Here is a 13,559-nt window from a genome sequence, read left to right as displayed (position 1 = left end):
TTCCTGAAGCGAAAGACAAAAAAGTACGTAGGCTTCAGTCAAGGTGGATTTAGCAACTCAACCCTGATGCCAAGGACCTGTTTGTTTTGGTCCCTCCTCTGCTTCTGAGTTACCAGCTTCATCCCGTGGCTGCCGAGTCTCGTGGCTCCAAGCTGGCTGTCAGCAGGCTCTGGCGGCTGGCTGCTTCTTCATTCATGTCTCTCCCAAAAGCGCTTGTCCATGAACCTTCTGCTGCAGAGCAAGAAAGGGTCTTTCCCAAAAGCCTCTGGTAAAGCCTCCTGTTCTATTCACCCCCAAACCAATCGCTTTGGCCCAAAGATGTGAAGTGAGTATTGGTTTCAGTCATTCTGGGCTCAATTTTGGAGGCTGCAGAGAGAGCACAAGGCCTGGACAAGCCCAAGGTCAAGACAGGGGCCCCCAGTACCTAAGAAGTAGGTTCCTGCTTCAAGGGGACCAGAAGTAGACAAAGACAGGGACTGTCCTCAGAGGGGAGACTGGGCCTCCAGGGGCCCCGCGGGAACCTGAGCGGTGCCCTAGCCAGGCAGCCTGCATTGCGTCTCTCTCTCTTCCTCAACTCTGCCTGCTGCGGCAGCGATTCGGAGAGCCCGGTGGGTCTGCAGGCGGGCCGTCGGCAGCCTCCTCTCTCTTTATTTTTTAATTTTACAAAATGGGATTGTAATATTTTTAAATAAAAACCAACATTTCATTGCATTTAAATGACCTGAAGTGGGAGGTATTGACAGTGGGGGGGGGGGGCTTTACATGTTGGTGGAGCAGGGAGCATAGGGGAAAACCACTGTGAACCTAACACAGCTCTGAAAAAGTTCTTTTTAAAATATTGTCTAAGAAATATTTTGCCCTCAGAAATGTAAATTGCTACAGATAAGGTTGAAGTCTCTTCGATCTGATAACTGTCTTGACCCATTGTCAGTCTCTCACTCCCAGAAGTAAAGGCTGCTACAATTTGGTAAGTACTTACTACACCCTTTTAAAGTGATTTCTGTTGATAGCTGATAGAGCGGCAGGTAGGTAGGCCAGAGACAGAGTAGATATCTCTGTAGAAAACATTGTACATAGTGCTGTTCTATACCTTTTTTAAAAAAGATTTGTAGAGGGGAAGGAAAGGAGAGAGGGAAAGAAATATCAATGTATGGTTGCCTCCCATGCGTCCCCTGCTGGGAACTGGCCTGCAACCCAGGCATGTGCCCTGACTGGGAATCGAACTCCAATCCTTTGGTTCGCAAGCCCGCGCTCAATCCACTGAGCTACACCGGCCAGGGCTATGCCTTTTTATTGTATAGTTTTGTTGAGGCACCTCATACATAGTGTTCGGCAGCTGGCCTTTTTTTCTGTTCTGTAGGTCTTTTTTATTATTTTAATCACTATGTAATATTCCAGGGTAACAACATACCACATTTTATTCTGCCTTTTTCCTATTTTACTAATGCTTGCGTAGCCGGATGTTTAAAAGTTCTGTGTTTTGGAGAAATATTGGCTTAAACTTCAAAGCTGAGAACAGAAGGGGACAAGGACCCCAATTCCAAACAGAGCTGCTGGTCGTGCCCCTCGGGTTTGGTGAGTGTAGCTCTTGACGCCCTGGGACTCCCGGCACCTAACACCCACACCCGGCCTTGGTAGGGGGGCTCAGGATCCACCGGGAAACACACTGCAGAAGGGGTTTGCTCAACAAGCACTTGTTGGGTGTCCACTCCAGCGCTGAGGGGTGTGGTGCAGTGGTCAGTACGACAGGGACCTCTGTCCTCCTGGACTTCTCAGGGGGGCTGACAGGCGTTTGGGTTCTTCTTGGTTCCCCTTGATGCACAGGGGCAGGGTGTGAGCTCCTTGACACCCGAGTCCCTTGCCTGCCTGGTGGAGTTTGTCCAGGACTGTGGGTCCACAATGAGCTGGTGGAGGAGGGACTATTGGAGCTGGGCGGCCTCCGGAAGCTGCACTTCTAGGGGCTGCATGGAAGCTTAGAAACACAATGGGGCTTGCCCAGGTGTGGAGACCCTGGAAAGAAAGAGGCAGTGGATGCAGGGGTGGAGGGTGGGGGTGTCAGGGAAAGAGAAAGGGTCCAGAGAACCTTCCACATGACTCGTTAGCGCATCTGTAGAATGGGTATAGTTGTGCCTCTTCCTGTGGTTGTGAGGATTAAAATACTGTAAGAAACCCCCAGAGCAAGTGCCTGTGCCAGACACCCTGCTGATGTTGCTGTCTGTGGTGCCCTCTGCTGGGGAAGGTTTGAACTGCTCACTTTCTTTGCAGGCTATTGTGTCCTCACAGCAGGGGTCACTCACCTGCAGGGTCCTGACAAGGTAGAGCCTTCCCCAGCTGATACCTCCAATTCTGTCCTGGCTGCTGCTCCCCAACAGTCCACCCCTCCTGGGTTCCTTCATCCTCTAGAAGGCACAGTCTTCCGTCTTTAGACTTTATAGGCCCAGCTCAGACACCTGCCTGGCTTCCCTCAGGTTCCAAGGGATTCATGTCAACCTTTCCAAGTGGTCCTGCTGAGAGCCAGGTAGGGGCCAGGTGGGTAGACCGCTTTCCCTCTTTTCCCTGCAGAGTTTGGGAAAGAACAGCCCACCAGTTTGCTCTTGTTCTTTCTCCCTCTCTCTTCCCTTCCTCTACAATCTCAACTCAATAATTAATTCCTCTACTTTTTATTTTTTAGAGATTTTATTTATTTATTTTTAGAGAGAGGGTAAGGGAGGGAGAAAGAGAGGAAGAGAAACAGTGATGTGCGAGAGAATCATCAATCGGCTTGTTACCTCTCACACATCATCTACCTGCAACCCAAGCCTGTGACCTGATCAGGAATCGAACTGGTGACTCTTTGGTTCGCAGACCAGTGCTCAATCCACTGAGCCACACCAGCCAGGGCCTAATTCCTGTACATTTAAAAAATAATGAATGGTATAGTTTCTTAGCATACCCTCTTGGCAAAGGTTGGGAAGTGGAGGTTCTTGGCACATGCCTTTGAACCTCAGCTGAAACCCTGATGAACCTTCAAGGGTTCCCAGGGAAGTTCTGCATTTAGCATTTATCCATGGTAAAAGTATAAAACCATCCATGGGAATAATTAACTGTAAATTCTGGAGAGGGGTTACCTGTGGGGCGGGAGGCAGAGAGAGGAGATTGGAAGGGATTCTCAGGTCATGTTCGTTCTATCTGTAGCATCTGAGTCCTTGAGTGGAGTGGGAGGGGAATAAGTGTTTGCTGCATTATTATCTGTAGCTTTTTGGATGTATGGACAGCAGGACCAATAAAATGGCATTGGCCCAGTCAAGACAGGGTCAAGTGTGCAAACCAAAGTGGAGTCTGTCGTGTCAATCAAGATGGCTTCCAGTCAGCCATGGCACTTTGGTTCAAGAGGGAAACTACCTAAGTGAATGCAGACACATCTGGGAAGGAGACACACCTAAGGCATCTGCACATGTGATCAGAACAGCTGAGTCAGCAGAGTGGGACCGCCCAGAGATAGGCTCCTGGGGAAACTGCACTTGCTGTCACGGATGCCAAGAGACCCAGAAGGGTGGAGTCCACTACTTTAAGGGTATAACTGAGGCAGGCTCCGGGCCACTGCCGAGACACCAGAGGGCTGCTCCACGCCATGCTATCTCCCCTAGCACCGGCCACCAGAGGCTCTGCCCTGCTGGACTGAGGACTTCGCCTGCCCAGCTGCCCTTCCAGCTTTGGAGACCCTTCCTTATTACAAGACGCTGACGACTCCCTTGTCCCCTGTGCTGACTCCCAGACCTGCAGACAGAGTCTCTGGGACTGGGGTTCGTGAGCCCCCATTGATGGCTGTGTGTGTGTGTGTGTGTGTGTGTGTGTGTGTGTGTGTGTGTGTGATATTTCTCCTGGATTGTCAGTGTGGGTATGATATTAATGTGTGTTGATGTTCTACTTTGAGTGAACCTGCCTTCAATAAAAGCTGACTGAATGGCATAGTTACCGTGTGTGACTCTGGTCTATTCCTCAGTGCCCAGCTGCTCAGCAGAAAGCTAGCCGAGCAGTTGCCAACTGATGAATAGGAAAGACTGTATTGTGAACATACACTCAAGACAGGATGCCTGAAAACATTTCCTATTATAAACGGGGCAGATTTTAAGAGCACCTGTAAGGTAAGAGGGAGGAGAACAGGTGTAGACATCTCCTTCAGCAATGTGCTGGATGGCAGCAGAGAAATTTAGTGGCAGTTGGTGAGAGTTTGGGGGTCAGAAAGTGATTAGAAAGTTGATCTCAATAATCTGTAATAACAAGGGTTTTCCCTTGATGGAAAAAGAGGAGACAAATGTCTGTGGTTTCGGTGTCTTAGAAAAACAAAATCTGTGTCATCTGCTGCTGTTTACCTTGGGCCCTGCTTCCTGCTGGTGGAGCTGCTTTGAGCACCCGAGCCAGACCCCCCAGGAACACTGCCAAGCCCAGTTCTCGTTCTCAGGAGTTCAGGACAGAGGGTGGAGAGTTACAAGGTCAAAGTCTTTGAGCAGGAGGACAGTGTGAAATCATGGGAGTGGGGCTAGTTCCCGCACAGAGGTGGACGGAAGGCAGTCTATGGAAGCAGATGCTGGGTGTCTGTGGGGCTGACGTGGCACAGAGAAATCTTTTCTGATTGTATCTAAATAACCTCTTGATAAAATAAGAAATGATCACCTGAGTGTGAGCTGGGAAGAGATGGTGGTAGAAGCTTTAAAAGTTGAACTTACTCTTGACACTTTGGGGAATTGCTGGGTAAAAGCCATACCCATGTGCTGGTCATTTGCCCTCCCGTCCAGAAGCGACTGAAGCCTCGGCCCCCATGTGAACTCCCCCGCAGAATCAGGATGGACTCTCCACCCCCAAATGTAGGTGCTGAGACTGATGATCACACACACACACACATACGTTTACCGTGTCAATTAGCAATATCTCTGGTGTTGAATGTAGCTGGTGGGAGGTGTGTGGATTCCTGAGCAAGGCTACAGATCTCCATCTGAGTGTAGCGGAAACGAATGAAAAGAACAGGTTGCACTACTCATGCTGAGTATTTAAATTAAGTTACAGGGATTTCTTTTCTGTCTGCTCTCAGCGTGGCAGTGGTGGTGAACCTGACCTTGTCATCTGTCTGCATCAGGCCTGCACTAGCTTCCCGTCTCGCTCAGAGTGCAGGGTCCAGTCCTGGAGTGGCCTGTGAGGCCAGGCACAGCCTGGCTCCCTGTTAACCTCTGACATCACTTCCTGCCCCCTCCCTCTTCCTCTCACGCCATCTTGTTCCTTCTTGCACCTGGACCTACGTTCCTTCTCTGCCTCCGTTTGCTTGCGTCTTCAAACCACACACTGTATACCAGCTTATCTTATCTAATGTCCTCTTACAGTGTGTAAAGTCCATGAGGGCACGTATTTTGGTCTAGTTTTGTTAGAGAAAATTGGCAGTTATTTTAAAACATAGCACAGCACCCAGGGAATGACTTGTTTATGGCTTGTTTTTTTCTTTTGCTTCTTGCTTGTCCCAGCGCACCAGAGATAAGGATTGCCCCTGTGTGCTGGAGATAACATTCCGCTTCTTGCTTCTGTAAGCGGCTTCTTGCTTTCGCACCAGAAGTAATGGTCTAAGTGACAGACCACCCCTCACCCTATATAAGCAATTGCTCCCTGATGATCGGGGCCCAGAATTTGGAGACTGCCTCCTATGGGTCTGCACCCGTAAATAAAGGATCCACTTCGCTTCTTCCAGTGTTCTGCCTGAGTTCTTCCCATAATAGTTTGGTCCTTGATCTAAGGCAGTGCCTAGATCCCTGTCTAGCATGGCGGGCCTTTAGTACAGATTTTTGGGATAACTGAACACTGTCCACTGGACATAGGGGTGTCCAACCCTCGGCCCAACATGAAATCGTAAATTCACTTAAACCTTTTTTTTTTTGACTCATCAGTTTTTATTAGTGTTTGTGTATTTAACGTGTGACCCAAGGCAGCTCTTCTTCCAGGGGGGCCCAGAGATGCAGAAAGGTTGGACATCCCTGGACTAAGGCTGTTCTGAAAACCACCTGCTTGTCTCCATGAGAAGTTAATGTTTATCCCTTTACAATATAACTTGGATCAGATTTCACATGATCTTTATCATGCAGAGAGAGGACACTCCACCCCCATTTAAACAACAAAGTGTCTCCCATTAACCGACAGTGGTGGCCTGGGTACAGTGACCAGGTTCCATCCCTATAACTAGAATTTTCCGTCAACCGGGAAAGGAGGACCATATGGCTGTAGTTTCAGTTTCGTGTGAAACAAATGTAGTTTCGGTTTCCTATGAAATGAAACCTATCATCACATTTGCGGCTTGTATCCCTAGGGGGCGGAGCTGCTCCAGAGCCACACCTCCAGGGTGCTGTCCAGACTCAAGCCTGGCGCTCAGTTCCACATTCCAGAAAATCCTTCCCTCTGGGTAAGACACCGGGGTGGAGGTGGGGGGCTGGCAGGGGCTGCTCTTTCCTGGCCTCCAGCTTGGGGTGGTGGTGGGCTCAAGGCATGGAGGGGGACCCCTGTGGATCCCCTCACAGAACGATGCTGTTTCTCATCAGGATGTCAGCTGTCAGAGAAAGTGGGTCTCTGGAGGGAAGTCCCTCCAGACGCCACTGGCCCCTGGGCTCTGGGACTCTGGGGACAAAGAGCCTGGTCTATTCCTGGTTTGGGGGTGAGATAGGCAGGGGGAAGAGACCATTGAGGTTTTGGGGAACTGGATCGGAGCCATTCCAAGCCCGGGCTTTGGAAGCAGCTGGCCCTTGGGTGAATCACTCACTCTCTCTGTCCAGACCCTGTTCTCTCATTTGTGAAAGGAAGAGAGTACGCTCTTCTTCATCGCTGTGTTAGTGAGGAGCTTGCATCAGGGCAGGGACCCAGAGTAACCTGGAAAAGGGAATCGGTACTTACTCGGGGACATTCTAAGTTGCAGTGCGGAGATTTAGGGAGTTCCAGGAGTGTCTAAGGAGTTGACGCTGGCGTTTTTAGGAGGAAGGAAGCAGCCCTCCTTGGGAAATAAAATCCACCTCCCACAATGAGGTCTTTTCATAACCCCAGTTCCCACACCTGGACCCTTTCCAGACCTGCTGCCCCACAAGCTCTGAGAGAAGCTTCTCTATGCTCCACCAGGACGCCTTTGGGGATGGCCAGGGGTGGGGGAGGGGCAGGGGAACAGGTGCAGCTTCCCCACCCCGGTCAGAGCTCCACCCTTTATGCAGGTTTGCCTCCGCTGGGTGTTCATTGTTCTGTGCGCTATGGAAGCCATCCTAGCCTCCTCCCTTGCCAAGGTAATGTCCGCAGCGAGCCTGGCCAAAGCCGGTGGAGCAGTCTCGGGCAGTGTCCTGGCTGGACTCAAGTCAGTGGGTGAGTGCTCCTGGGAGGGCTGGTGGGGGTTTGAGGAGGCGGCTGGAGACAGGGGGCACAGGGAAGGCCCTGCTCAGTGACCTGCAGGGACAGAGAGGGTGGCTTCCTCACCTGCGGCCTCTCTCCCCTGCCCTGGGCATCTGTCCTGGCTCTTTCTAAGAGGAGAGCCAGAGGGAGGCAGGACCCAGCGGGGTGGGAGCTCAGGAGGTCTACTCCCTACCCTACCCTCCAGACTGCAGGGACCTTGCCTGGCCCCTGCTCCCTGGCCCTCCTTGCCCCTGGATTCACTACCAGAGAGAGTTCACTGCTTTTAGCGTTTTGCCTATGTGCCCAGATTGGCCCTTGGCAGCGGTTTATAATGTTGGACTCGGATCCAGAGCCTTGATTGTAACAAACTCTTCAGTTTGGTCCTGTTTTCTCTGTTAGTTCATGGGAGCACCCTCCTGGGTGTCGTTTCTTTAATTTGCTGTTTATCTTCTCTTTTGTCCCCACCTCCACCCCCAAAGTCAGCCTTTCTAATAGGTTAATGTGTATCTGTTTTTCATACATATTCTTGCAAAATGGGTATCTTCTGTTTGCATGTCTTTGTTTACTTACAGAATAGTGTGTTATCTATCTCATTCTGTTGCTTTTCTTTGCACGAAAAACTAAGATTTTGACATCTGTCCATGTGCTGGGTGAGCCTCCGACCCTCCCTCCCATTGCTGCAAAGTGATCGAATGTGGACTCACCACCAGTGACTTCTTTCTCTCCTCTGGGTGGACACCCAGGGGTCCTCCTCCCCCACCAGCACAAACAGCATCGTATGGAATGGGGGGAGGGAACAGGGCTCTGGCCACAGCCTGATGTCAGGCCCCAGTGCACCCACTCTGTGACCCTCTTGGCCCAGGGCTCGTCCTGCCATCCAGTGCTGCCCTGGGCTCGGCTGCTTCGTCCGGTGCTGTCCTGGGCTCTGCTGCTTTGGCCGGTGCTGTCCTGGACTCGGCTGCTTCGGCCGGTGCTGTCCTGGACTCGGCTGCTTCGGCCAGTGCTGTCCTGGACTCGGCTGCTTCGGCCGGTGCTGTCCTGGACTCGGCTGCTTCGGCCGGTGCTGTCCTGGACTCGGCTGCTTCGGCCGGTGCTGTCCTGGACTCGGCTGCTTCGGCCGTGGAATCCTTGTTGGAGACACTGCATGTCTCCTCCCTACTGCAATCCCCTGCCGAGGCCCTGACTGCTTACCCACTTGGAGGTAACTGGCCTTGGGTAGCAGACACCCTCCGTGGGCCCCCACTGAGTGCACAGAAGTGTGACTGGAAAGTTAGGGCCTGGGCCAGATCCAACAGTCCCTCCTGTTTGTCAGAAACACAGATCCCTCCTTAGCAGATGATAGATAAGAAAACATCTAGATTTTTCTCAAAATGCTGTGAAGTCCTGATCAGTAGGCTTAGCAGTGGACATTTATCAGTTGGTTTAGTTCTCATAACAACTCCAGAGGAGGATAATGTCCCTTATTTACACTTGCAGACACGGTTGTGCAGGGGCCTTGGCCGGGAAGGGAGGGTCAGGCAGCTGGGAACTGCAGTAGCAAGGAAATGTGGCCAGGCCTTGAGAGGAGGGCCTCCGGGCACAGCAGGTTTGGAACAGCCCAGAGGAGCAGGCCCCCCTCCCCATCCCTGGGTGACCTCGGGGGCCGGCCAGCAGGCAGGTTGTCAAATCTGGCCTGCTGACGTCAGAACCTCTGAACGCCAAGCCGCCAGCCAGCCTGGCATTGCTCGCTTGTCAAGCGATAATGTGAAGCAGCAAGTACATTCTGAGCAGACTTTTGATTCTGGAGTCTCTGGTTCATAGCCCACCCAGGGGGCCCCTCTGACCATTCAGTTTTGGTTTATGTACCCCTCTCTTGTTATTTCTTTGTTACCTCAAGGCTGTCTCCCTGGGGGGCTGGCTGAGCTCACTGCTGCACATCTTGCTAGAACTCCCGGCCCCCCACAAGCCCCAAAGATTGCAGCCTTGGCCACTAGATGGCAGCAGACCAAGACCTCTGCCTGCTCCCCAGGGACCATAGTGTTAGGGAGTCAGGCCCATGCACAGCTCAGTATGATTCAGTGTTTTGTTTTGTTTTGTTTTTAAACATTTAAAAAATATTTTATTTATTTATTTTTAGAGAGAGGAGACAGGAAAGAGAAAGAGTGGGAGAGAAACATCAATGTGTGGTTGCCACTCATGTGTCCCCTACTGGGGACCTGGCCTGCAACCCAGGCATGTGCCCTGACTGGGAATCAAACCAGTAACCCTTTGCTTCACAGGCCCGTGCTCAGTCCACCGAGCTACATACACCAGCCAGAGCTGTATGATTCAGTGTTTTGAGTGGCTCCAGCCACAGGGCAGCAAGGATGAATTCTGATTGGGAGGATCTGGGAAGCTTCCTGGAGGAGCGGGCAACAAGTCAGGTCCTGAAGAATCAGCAGCATTCATTTGACTCATTCAGGCGTGACTGTCAAGTAGATTCAAGCATTGGACAGTGCTTGCCTGACTTTAGCCCAACAGAACATATGAAGCACATTCTCTATGGAGAGGGACTGCTGTCTTAAGGAGCTTTTATAATTCCCCACTAAGCAAACAGTGACCCAATTTTAGATGAACTGACATGCTGGCCCGGCAAGCATGACCCCCGTCCCCTTCGTCTCACCTGGCCCCTTTCAAAGGACCACGCCCTAAATTACTTGGCGAAGAAGTCCCCCTTGTCCGGGAAGGAATGAGGCAGCGGTTCGCTTGGGTTTCGTTTGCTTTCATTCCGTGTTTGGTTTTAACCAACCAAACATGGCTTGGGAGGTAGAGAGCAAGAAAAGGATAACTTCTGGTCTTCCCACAAGCCCCCAACCAATCAGCAGACAGATCAAGCCAGACCAAAATTGTAACTGATGACTGTTTTTGGGCACAAGGACCTCAGACCCCGTCAACAGGTAACTTCAGGCCAGGGGCGCACACTTGTTGAGGACCAGCCTTTTGCCCTGGCAGTCAGACTCCCCAGCAATGCCCACCAAGCCCAGGGCAGTGAAGCCCCCTTTCTTGGAAATCCCAGGTCTCAGTGAAGCAGGGGGAGTGTGGGGTCAGCCTCCTCCCTGTAGGTGGGTCATGAACTTGGGGAGTGAAAGGGAGGCCAGCGTGGCTCCACTCACACAACATTCTTTTGGTTTCCAGCCAAGACTGCTGCAGCAGTGATTGGAGGAGGTAAGCCTCTTTAGGGAAGGGACTCGAGTCGCTGTCACTGGGATTTGGGGAGTAACTGGCCTTGTGTGTGGCCACATTTGCCCCAGGCCTCACGTAGATGGTAGGGAAGGAGATGGAAGGATGGAGATGAGCAAGGAGCAAGGGACTGGAAATGAGAAATGGGTTTTGAAACAAGGAGGGTGATAGCAACTCTGGTGTGGAAGCAGCCGCGGCAGGAGACCCATTTCCTCTTCGCAGAGCACTGGCTGTGTGACCTTGGACATGTCTTTGAATTCCTCTGAGCTCCCATTTTCTCCTCTGACATATGGGCCAATATTGCCCACCAAGGATTATCTTGAGGCCAGTACAGAATCAGGACAGGCAGGGCATTAAAGAGAGGCCACATCAGCTCAGTGACCTGTCCAGTGCCTTCCTATAGCCCTGTGGTGATGCCATGGAGCCCCTGAGTTGGGATTCACTGGGATTCACGCAGAGCTCGGGGTGTGCTCCTTGCTCACGCTAGGCCCCTTGGAGGGTGAGATCGATTGTATCACAGATTTCCTCAGCAAAGATGAGGAGCTTGTGAGCCATGCCCTGCCTGCGGCATCTTCCTAGTGTAGAAACTGAGACCCAGAGGGCAAATGGCTTTGCCAGGGAAGGTCCTGCTGCAGACCAAAGCTGGGCCCAGAGCCCTGTCCCCAGTGACCGCACAGCCTCGCCTGCTGGCCAGGCCCATAGTCTCTCCCAAGTTCCGAGTACACCCTCTTCTCCACCCTCTTGAGGTCCTCCAAGCTTGAGCAACAGTGTGGAGCGTGGGGGAGGGGAATCTGTTCCTTTGAGTGTTGCCTTGACCTGGCTCCTCTCCCTGGACAGCCGTGGCTGTGGGCGCTGTGCCGGTGGTGCTGGGCACTGTAGGCTTCACGGGGGCAGGAATCACAGCCTCATCTTTGGCAGCCAAGATGATGTCAGCAGCTGCCATCGCCAATGGAGGTGGGGTTGCCGCCGGTAGCCTCGTGGCTACTTTGCAGTCTGTGGGTGAGTGTCCTTGGGGGAACAAGAAGAGCAGAAGCCTCAGAGGGGCCAGCCCAGACCCTCGCCCCAGTGATCTTTCATCTGTCTGTGCCTCAGTCCTGCCCTCCATGCCCTGTCTCTGGGTTTCTCTGCGGGAGATGTAGGAGGCAGGGGAGGAGCCCCAGCCTGGGGTATGTGTGGGTTCAGGTGGACTCCGCCCAAAGTGGGTTGCTGGGTTACTTGGAGCATCTCCACCTACCTGGGGCTCAACCTCTTTCCCTAGGGAATGAGACAGCTTCCAGCTCATGGTTTAACCCCTGGAATTCATGCCACTGGGTAGTTGCCTGTAGCAACCCTCCCAAAACAGAGATCCAAGGGTTTGGGGAAACCAAGGCGGGTAATGGGTAGGGTTTCTGGGCTTCGGGCCCCCTTAAAAGGTGCTGGAATCTGCAACCCCATTGTCCTGTCCCACAGAGCTGTCCCTGCCTGCTGGTCCCTCTCCGCTCACCCTCTGCTTTTTCCCAGGAGCAGCTGGACTGTCCTTGTCATCCAAAGTCATCCTGGGCTCTGCTGGGTCAGCCCTGGGGTCCCTCATGGTATAGGTCCTCATCGCGCCCAGTGCAGAGAAGAGGACCAGGTAGGGCCCTGCCCACCAGCCTTATGCAGTGGGGACCAGACCCAGGGTGACAATGTGCCTCATGCTGTACCCCCAGAGGAAAATAAGGAATAAAAATGAGTTGCTGTGACTTCTCTTTCCTAACCGAGTGGTCACAGCCACACAGTGTCGAGGTGCAGTGAACGGAAAGGAACGTGAACGAGAAGACCGGAAGTCGCCCCTGCCCAGCTTCTGACTCCGAATATGACCCTGGGCCTGTGTTTGCTCCTCTCTAAGTGGGGAGTTGATCTGCGTGACCTCAAAGATCCCAGCCGGGGTGGGTGTTGGCTCAGTTCCTGTGCAGAGTCAGGAGAAGGGGGACAGGAGGGCGTCCGGTTTGGAGCCGCTCACCAGACAGCCTGAGTGGTAGCCTGGGGCCCTGCTACCTGCCAGTGTGCACAAACAAAGCACAAAGACTCGCGGGGGAGGAAAGAAGCTTTTATTAACAGGGCACCCAATCGGAGGGGGCTGCGAGTATCCCTGCTCCAAGGCAACCTCCACAAAGCCCAGAAATTCCATTGTTTTCAGAAAGACCAATCCAAACCCATGCCCAGAAGTTCCCTGTTATTACTTACCTGTCCTTTTGGAGCCCAGGACAACCACACAGATGGGTCTCCATCCTCAGTCCATCTCTCTGTGGTCTGCACTTGTGAGTTCCAGAGTCGCCATGGCCTAGCAGCAGCTTCCTCCCTTTCCTAGGGCTGGGACACGCTGCCAGACCACTGCAGCTGGTCGTGCTAGGGGCTCCATCTGTGGGGCCTGCCCGTGCATTTGTGTGCTGCTCTCAAAGCGAGAATGGGAGTGGTCCAAGACCTGTGTGCCGTGCGGCCATGTGTCTCAGGGTTGCAGCATCCTGTGGGCTGCTGCTGGGGAGTCATGCTCCCGACCCTGCAAGCAGGGCAAGGCAAGAGCCCCGGGAGGAGCCGGGTGCCCTCTGGGTCCTGCAAATGCAGCAGTTTTCTCCAATCAGGCAGAGTGAGGGGAACGCAGAAAGGGCCAAGTCTCTGCACACCCTCTGTTTTAAATCTTTTGCCCCCAAATCCCACACGAGGTGGAAGTGTCCAAATTCCCAGCCAGTCTTGGCTGGTGTCTACCACACACAGTGTCTCTCTGCCTGGGGCAGAGCGTCGCCATGTTCACCCTCACGATACACGTGTACTGTGACCTTCTCAGGCCACGTGGGCTCTGCGCAAACTGTGTCACAAGCCACGTTAGTCGTTTAGCCGTCTCTGGGTTATGGAAGCCTGCCTGCCACGCAGTTTGGGTTGCAATTCGATCACCACCTTGGTGTTTTCTCTTTTCTGGCCCTTCTCTGGGAAGTGCAGCCTCATGCTCCAGATCGGGGATC

The 13,559-nt window shown here is 52.7% G+C and overlaps 1 protein-coding gene across 1 annotated transcript; it reads left to right on the top strand.

The window, feature by feature from the left end:
- The first annotated feature begins 4,788 nt into the window (after positions 1–4,788).
- LOC119037952 (interferon alpha-inducible protein 27-like protein 2B) lies at positions 4,789–12,302 on the top strand. The gene is made up of 7 exons (XM_037130343.2): positions 4,789–4,844; positions 6,326–6,418; positions 7,212–7,356; positions 8,246–8,584; positions 10,537–10,566; positions 11,419–11,580; positions 12,082–12,302. The coding sequence occupies exons 1-7, from the start codon at positions 4,824–4,826 to the stop codon at positions 12,156–12,158; spliced, it is 867 nt and encodes a 288-aa protein (XP_036986238.2). The 5' UTR covers positions 4,789–4,823; the 3' UTR covers positions 12,159–12,302.
- Positions 12,303–13,559: the final 1,257 nt, after the last annotated feature.

The sequence above is a fragment of the Artibeus jamaicensis genome, unplaced genomic scaffold (genome assembly GCF_021234435.1).
Source record: "Artibeus jamaicensis isolate MK-2021 breed Jamaican fruit bat unplaced genomic scaffold, CSHL_Jam_final contig_444, whole genome shotgun sequence".
NCBI lineage: Eukaryota > Metazoa > Chordata > Mammalia > Chiroptera > Phyllostomidae > Artibeus > Artibeus jamaicensis.
The sequence above is the reverse complement of the archived record's forward strand: the minus strand, read 5'-3'. Positions and strand labels throughout refer to the sequence as shown.